Here is an 8,664-nt window from a genome sequence, read left to right on the forward strand (position 1 = left end):
TACACACCTTCCAGCGCAGACTGAAAACTCATCTCTTTCGACTCCACTTCGAGCGATAGAACTATTAACAAAGCACTTATATACTAATAAAGGGCTGGCTTATCTAAAGCCAGTTGAGTAGCACTTGAAATGTTTTGGCTCTATGAAGCCTGATGTACTTATATGATTCTGTTTTCTTCAAGTTTGTATTTTGTTGGTCGAACGCACTTATTGTAAGTCGCTTTGGATAAAAGCGTCAGCTAAATGTAATGTAGGCTAATGTGTGTGCACCACGACAAAGGAGCCTCATTCACTTTACATTGGGGTTGTTTGCGTGGTGCCGACACGTAAATGTAACAAAGTTAGTGACTCCACCACGCAATGTGGTGTTAAGGAGTCGTGGTGGAGTCACGCATTCTGGTGAGATCAGGTTGATTCTCATTCAGTAACGCCGTTATAGTTACTGTGATTTAAATGGGTGCGTTACTGCGTTACATTATGTGATCCAACTGAACCGAATCTCCCTGCGGATGTAACTTACAGGCGAATACAGTGATGTCCTCTCACAGTACCATGGAAAAGTGAAAGTGACCAGAGAGGAGTGATGATTGGTTAACGCGGGGTAACATTTCAGGGTAAGCCAATCAGAGACAGAGTTGGGCGGGTCTTGCCTTACGGGGAAAATACACATACACACACACACACACACACACACACACACACACACACACAGACAATGGCAGATGCAAGTATCAGCGAGAGCAGCAGCGCATTTACAACTTGGAGATATAACCACTATTTTCAATTTGTGGGGATAAAGGACGCAAAAAATATTACGGTCAAATGTAAACTGTGTGCAAGACAGAAAGCATTGTCCACTTGATTGTTGAGGCTACAATAAAGATGCCTGTCAAAATGTCTAAACATATCTTTTGTGTTTTATTGTTCCACTACATTTCATAATGGCAATTGCTACAATGATGGGGAGTTGTCTTTTCTCTTACTGTGCCACAGAACAACACAAAAACTTGTAGGCCTATTGTTATTATTTTTAAAGTAAAGTAACTTGTTACTAGTTACTTTTATAATTTAGTAAATAAAGTACCTTGTTACTTTTTTGAGAGCAGTAACTATTGCTATCACTAGTTACTTTTTAAAAGTAACTTGCCTAACACTGATAATGTTGAACTTCTTCGTATTTGTTGTTTTAGTTCACTCTTCATTTCTGAAACAAGACGCTCGGTTGGTGATAGGTCAAATGCTGAAGCCCCGCCCCTCGCATCCAGACTGAGGTTGCGGTCGGATAATACAAAAATCAGCTCCTAACGTCTAACCCTATCGTCTATTCCTTGACCTCTGAGTGAAACGTCATGGGTGTAAGGGATAGTGGATAGGAGAATTCAAAAGGACTTAGGAGAAGAGACTGCGGGGTTGCGTTCCGATAATCCAAAAATCAGCTCCTAAATTCTAACCCTATCACCTATTCCTTGACCTCTGTGTGAAACGTCACGGGGTTAAGGGATAGTGGATAGGAGAATTCAAAAGGACTTAGGAGCAGGGGCGGCGCCAGGGGGGAGCTAGGGGGTGCTGAAGCACCCCCCTGGATTGCCAAAGCACCCCCTAAGCACCCCCAAGAAATATGTGTTTTTTTTTGTTTTTAAAAAAAATATTATTATTATTTTTATTAAATTAGAAATATTATTGATTACATCAATGCATATGTGAAACAAACACATTTTGACCAAAAACATAAAGCCAACACAGGTGATATGATTAGGCCAATGGCCAGCACCCATTCGATTTTTGACCTACTCATAGGCTAAATTACTTTGTGACACTTGAGTGACTTCCTGTTAGCTAGAGCGCCAAATGATTTGCTAACAGCAATGTGAAAGATGGATCGTTTTTTAGTCCTTAAACGTCCACGTGTGGACACTCAATCAAAACCAACTGAAAGCGAGAGGGATTCTGCACATAATAGGCCTCGTGAATACAAGTAGCTAACCTCTGGGTCTCTGTGTTTCATTCAAGCCCTGCTCTGTGTGTGTGTGTGTGTGTGTGTGTGTGTGTGTGTGTGTGTGTGTGTGTGTGTGTGTGTGTGTGTGTGTGTGTGTGTGTGTGTGTGTGTGTGTGTGTGTGTGTGTGTGTGTGTGTGTGTGTTTGTGTGGCACGAGCCATTTTGTGTGCGTGCGTGCGCGAGCGAGAGAGCTCGCCTCGCGCACCAGTGGGTATCTACCGGAGATCGTTGTGGTTAGCATCTGGTGCTAGCTAGCCAAGCTAATGGATATAAGGAGCTTTTTCAACAACAAGGTGGAGGGAGAACTCTCTCCTGTCAGATTGAGAGTCTCAGATAACCTCAGCTCAGGTGAAGTAAAGGACTCTCAGTGTTTAGATAGTTAACTTTAGTCTAGTTATCTCAGTGGGTCTCAAACGGTTTGTTTTAAAAGGGGAGTGATTTGTAAAATATCTATAAAGAAATAGAAAATCTGTAGACAGTTCTGTTTCGTATGGGTGTTGAGAGATGTATCCATAGATCTCTTAATGTTGCTCTCAAAGTGCACCAGATTGATGCTTTTAACTTCAATATTTAACAAAAAATCTTCGCCTATATGCCGTGAGCTGATTATCGAGCCTTCATTGTAACAGTCGCGGGTGCACTGTGTGTGCGTGGGGAGTGTTGCAGTAGAACATTCAACTGTAGCGCTGGTGCATTAATGGGAAACCCTAAATGTTTGAGCACCCTCTATGAAACGTCAAGCTACCCCACAGCACCCCCTAGAGAAAATCTCTGGCGCCGCCACTGCTTAGGAGAAGAGACCGCGGTACTTTAGAGAATCCGAATGCACTTTCACTATCCGACGTGTTTATGATGCGCCAGCGGACGTCATGAATGTGCGTCTGCTGCTGTGGGGAAACTATGGAAACTACAGTTTTCTATACAGCGGACTACAACATGGATGTATAATAAGAACGAGGGACTACTGTAAACTCATCTAGAGACTCTGCACCGTGCTCTGATGCTGTTGTTTTATGCTTTATGAACGTGGACAACAGAGAAACATATTCTTCATGACCAAAGTTGGAATTGAAATAAAAAAGGAAAGTGAAACTTATGCTCGTCACCCTCTCCCTCCGGTCCACTTTAATACAAATGATCCCAAAGATTGTATGAACTATGAAAAGATCTTAAAATCAATACAAATGTATTTATTATAAACGTTAGTCCTTAACATCTATCACTGTGTATATCACCATTCAAAGATCTTTTAAAAGTTGAACAAACCCCACACAGCTCAGTGAAATGTTGACTTTATTTGATAATTTCAGTAAAAACTAACGTTCACATTTCTCTTTTTGATTATAATACTGATGAACGTTCAAAACAAAGCACTCTGGCAACTTACCACATACGTTTTAAAAAGCTTAATAAGCACCGTAACTTTCATGATATAATTTATCCGTCATAATCGTTTGTTTCCGTGAACGGCCGACTGTTGAGTGACGGCAAATGCTGCGGCTGCAAGGCATTGTGGGGCAGCATTTTCTCCTCTCCTTTCGGGAAGGGAGGTCCAGTGGTTCCTAAGCTAAAGGAGGTTATAAAGGAAGTTTGAAACCTCCTTTTCTATCATGTAGACTAGAGAATTCGAACGGCACTTATCATGGCTGCCACTGAGGGACTTCTGGGTCATTTCACTCGGTTAGGAAGGTTCCTAAGCTAAATGGACTATTCGACTTCAGCCCGAGAGGAAATCTCTGGGCTGACCTGATAACAAAGTCTCAGCACCGCCTACAGTGGGATCGCGGTTAGTTGAGCCAGAAAACACAAAGATATCCTGGGTATGTTGAACCGTTTTGTTTAGGACATCCAGTTCAGAATCCCTAAAAAACGTTCTAACTTTAACTTTAAGTTGCTCCTGCAAGGCACAGTGCTTCCTCACAATACACCATTTTGATCGTTTGCACATTCAACACACACCAAGGTAAGGTAAACATTTCCTGCATATTTCCTGCTGCAGAACGTCAGATTCTAACACTTCATATTTGTAATATATGATCATTTTAAATGGTAATAATGTCTAATGTATAGCATACTATGTTTCTTTTATAGATGAAGTATATTGGTATATGATAGTATATTGTAACCAGTGGCGTTTTTATATGTACAAAAGTGGTGGGGCACAAAAAACTTAGATGTCTATATATAAGCTTCTGCAGTGACGTGCAGTGAGGTTCATGGCTGGTGAGGCACTGGCACTGACACATTACAAATATTATATTTTGACCTAAATCAAAATATAATATTATTTTCAAAAGATTTTTTAGTCTGATGCTTCGATTAATTTTAAACAGACAGTTCAACAAAAGGATACCCAAAAAAATAAATTGTATCATTTAAATATTGTTCTCTCTTAGTAAGATCCCATTTTCAATACAATTGCGGACTTGAAGATGAAGTCCATTTGCCTATCCTTCTGGACAAAAATCTCTATTACTTTTTTGTAAAATTCCTCCTTATCTTCTTGTAGTTTCAACAGTCTATCATAAATATAATCGATAGATTTATGATTCGAAAATGATAAAAGTAGGGTAAACATATGGATATTATCGGGCTGAACAAAACGTGCATTTATCCAACAGGTACGTTTCCCACAGATCTTATTTTGAGCTATTTTCTAAAATCCTATGGAGAAATCTCGCAGCTTACTTCCGGGTTTTAGGACGCGTCACTGCAGCTCTCTCGTCTCCTCTTCACACTTTTCGCGGCACACGTACTTACAGCCAATCAGCTCTGAATTATGTGAGATGACGTATGGTGGGGAATGGCAGCTCAGTGACCCTATGGTCATTATTTTTTTTGCCACACACATTAAATAGGAAAATACTCTGAGCATGCGCAGTGTAGTTTTTACAGTCACCATTTACTTAGACAGTGAGAGGGAGGGGCAGGATCGAGTTTTGTCCAGTCTATGGTTTTGTCCCACATGGCTCTAAACAGCCCAATAGGCACACACTGTAGACACTAATTAGAAGAACACAGACTAAAACAGCAATGTACAGACGAATCAGATGATTAAACATGATCTTAAAATATATTTTATATATTCTTTTATTTATTTTTTTGTTATCATTATTTTTAATACTTTCTGCTGACACTAGGTGGGGCTGTGCCCTAATTACCAGTCGCCACTGATTGTAACATATTACTTTATACTGTATATTGTGTATTCTAGGAACTCTATAGATATCTTTCTACTCTTGATATGCATATTTTACTGTTTGTTTTACTCTTGTATATGCCTTGAAAACCTGCTGCTGCCACAACACATTTTCCCAGTTTTAAATCTATCTATGAGTGTATCTGTTTATGACTTTATTTAAGAATACATAACTACATACATGCGTTTATATATGATTTATTTGTGATATTGTCAAACACAGAAAGCATACATACATAGACCCTCACATGTACAATAAAGGGAGTAAAAGAGACCATTCTACCAGGGTCATCATACATGCTTTTAATTTTAGCTGTAGAATTGCATTAAGTCAGTGGTTCTCAAACTTTTTCTGTCAGGCCCCCCCTTTGGAGAAAAAAAAAAAGTCTGGCCCACCCAACACAAATAGTCACGTAATGGGCCAAGTTAACATTTATTAAAATACATCAATATGAACGTGAGCATTCCTTTGCTAGAACAGTGATAATAAAACAATGCTCCATAAGTCTGTGTGGTCAAAAAAACAAAAACATAATACAACAGTGCAATCCCTTTGAGAACAATAGGTTATAATACTTTGCAATCTGTGCAAAAAAATGAAAAGAAAGAAAATGCTGATATTATCGCAGCATTAGTGGCTGCAATGAGCGGCGCCAGAGATTTCTTTTGGGGGTGCTGTGGGGTAGCTTGACGTTTCATAGAGGGTGCTCAATCATTTAGGGTTTCCCATTAATGTACCGGGCGCTACAGTGGAATTTTCTACTGCAACACTCCACGCCAATACACAGTACACCCGCAACTGTTACAATGAAGGTAATCTCGATAATCAGCTCACGGCATAGGTGTAAGCAGGGGTAACGTGCTATTTTTATAAGTAGGGAGTGGACCTAACATCCTCTAGGGGGGGTCCGGGGGCATGCTCGCCCGGGAAGATTTTTTTTTAAATATTGAAGTTAAAAGCATCCATCTGCTGCACTTTGAGAGCAAAATTAAGAGATCTATGGATACATCTCTCAACACCAATATGAAACAGAACTGTAAATAGATTTACTATTTCTTTATGGATATTTTACAAATCACTCCACTTTTAAACTTTATTCTTTTTTTACTGTCATATAGTATTTCATAACTGTTTTTCATTTATTCTCTTATTTTGTTTGTAACTATAATGATCAACGTGTGCCTCGGAAATGTGTGCCTCGGAAATACGCATATACGTGATCAAAACGTTTGAGACCTGCCCACTAGCTCGCTAGCACGCACACAAAATGGTTCGTTCCACACATACACAGAGCCGAGCTTGAATGAAACACAAAACCATTTTTCCTCCTGGTCTCTCGCCCCCCCCCCCCCCCGCCACTTTGAGAAACACTGCATTAAGTGCACAGATTTGAGTTAATGTTGACTTTGCAAAACTGTGTAAGTTGGCCATATGTAATTATTAACTATCCTGTGTCTTACAGGCATGATGAATTTGCAGGAATACTTCATAAGAATTGGTCTTCAAGGCTCCTTTGATAAACCGGATCTCGAAACACTGAAGCTGATCCACAAACGGCACGTCATGTCCGTTCCTTTTGAAAACCTCAGCATGCACTGTGGCGAGCGGCACATCCTGGACCTGGAGTTCACGTTCAACAAGATAGTGAGGAGCGGCCGGGGGGGCTGGTGCCTCGAGAACAACTCCCTGTTTGGCTGGGTGCTGAGAGAAATGGGTTACGACTAGTGCTGGGGGGAAACGATTATTTTGAAAACGATTAATCGGGCGATTATTTGATCGATTAGTCGACTAATCGAACGATTATTTTTCTGTTGTTCAATTCATAAAAAACGTAATGTAAAAAAAAATTTTTTCACGATACTGTGTCTCAGGGGATCTTAATATTTAAGAACCTATTAATGTGTTATACCAGATTAACGGAAATAATCTCAGCTAACTGACGATACAAACCATGTTTACCAACACAAAACAAAACACAAGTCTCATAAGAAGCAATCTAAAATGCTATCTAAATGACTCCTGAGCGAAAAATGCTAACGGACATTGGCACAGAACTCAAGATAACCCTTATTACTTATCGTAGCTGCACATACAAGATATCCGATTAAAGCTGAGACTCCACAGATTATGTAGGTACATAGTATCATCACTGAGTGATCCGGACTCGCGACAGGGGAAGCAAATACAGTCATCACAACACGTACCTTCACAGAGCTTCTAGGGAGATCGTCTCACCGCCGTAGCTGTCAATCTGATCAAAATACGTGTTCAATGGCATTAAAATGAGAAAAAACGCGGCTGAATCGGTTAATCCATAGGTTTTTAACGTCTATGTATAAACAAATTATTGAATTTATAATCCATAATTCCATTTTTATGTAAAAATCGGAGAGCAAATGCTAGCTGCTAATGGTTGCCACCACAGCTAGCTGCTGCTTCCGGTCAAGCAGCAGTCTCAGTGAGATATAAATATATAAATATCTTTGCGTTTTGGACTAACTTTAAAATATTCCCATGCTTTTGAAGACCTAGGGCGAGATGTTTTCGTTTGAGGGCTTCGTGCGCAATCCTGTGAGGTTTCAGTCTCCATTGTGTTAGAAGTGCGATTGCGAACTGCTTGTTGTTTTGGGTGACCCACGTGTGTGTGGCGGCCATATATACAGTCTATGGTGGCGACGCGTCGACGCGGAAATATGTCGTCGACGATATTTTGAAGTCGACGCGTCGCTACAGCACTAGTTACGACACTACCAGGTTGTCCTCCAGAGTTTTCAACAGTAGCACAAATGCATTTTCCCCCACTGATAGTCATCTCGTCCACAAGGTCGTCGTCGATGGAAAGGCTTATATAGCAGATGTGGCCTTTGGGATGTCTTTCCAGATGTGGGAGCCCATGGAGCTCGTCTCTGGAAAGGATCAGCATCAGGCCGCGGGTGTATTTCGCTTCATAGACAAGGGGGAAAAGTGGGTTCTGGAGAAGACGAGCAGAAAGACCAAGGTTCTCAATCCAGACTTTGCTGATTCTAGTCTTGTGAAGAGGCAGGAGACGAGGACGATATACTGCTTTACCTTGGAGCCTCGAGAAGTTGAGCATTTCTCCGAAGCAAACAACACACTTCAGACAGATCCTAAATCGCTGTTCATGAATAAATCCATCGTCTCTCTGCAAACAGCGGCAGGGTTCAGAGCGCTTATGGGCTGGACCTACAGCGAGGTCACCTTCAAACCAGAGGAAGGTGTCGATGTCTTCGACCTGAGAAACATAGAAGATGAGGAGAAAGAGCAAGTTCTTCTGGAGAAGTTCAATATAAAGCTGCAGAAGAAACTGCAGATTGTAAGCAACAAAACATGGTACACACTCTGAAATAATAATAACAGATTTATTTTGTTAGCGCTTTTACAGGTGCTCAAAGATGCTTTACAGATATAGTGAAGAGAAAAGAACAACAAATAAATATATATAGTTAA

The 8,664-nt window shown here is 40.6% G+C and overlaps 1 protein-coding gene across 5 annotated transcripts; it reads left to right on the forward strand.

Annotated features, from left to right (window-relative positions):
• The first annotated feature begins 375 nt into the window (after nucleotides 1-375).
• On the forward strand, nucleotides 376-8,664 carry LOC117549051 (arylamine N-acetyltransferase, pineal gland isozyme NAT-10-like). 5 transcript variants are annotated; one of them, XM_034220634.1, is made up of 4 exons: nucleotides 3,597-3,816; nucleotides 3,901-3,959; nucleotides 6,659-6,911; nucleotides 7,936-8,664. In XM_034220634.1, the coding sequence occupies exons 3-4, from the start codon at nucleotides 6,661-6,663 to the stop codon at nucleotides 8,558-8,560; spliced, it is 876 nt and encodes a 291-aa protein (XP_034076525.1). In that variant the 5' UTR covers nucleotides 3,597-3,816; nucleotides 3,901-3,959; nucleotides 6,659-6,660; the 3' UTR covers nucleotides 8,561-8,664. The 5 variants fall into 5 exon arrangements, with proteins under 5 accessions (XP_034076527.1, XP_034076524.1, XP_034076525.1 ...); XM_034220636.1 differs by lacking the exons at nucleotides 3,597-3,816; nucleotides 3,901-3,959 and adding an exon at nucleotides 376-399; XM_034220633.1 differs by having other exon boundaries at nucleotides 3,546-3,959.

Source organism: Gymnodraco acuticeps, unplaced genomic scaffold (genome assembly GCF_902827175.1).
Source record: "Gymnodraco acuticeps unplaced genomic scaffold, fGymAcu1.1, whole genome shotgun sequence".
NCBI lineage: Eukaryota > Metazoa > Chordata > Actinopteri > Perciformes > Bathydraconidae > Gymnodraco > Gymnodraco acuticeps.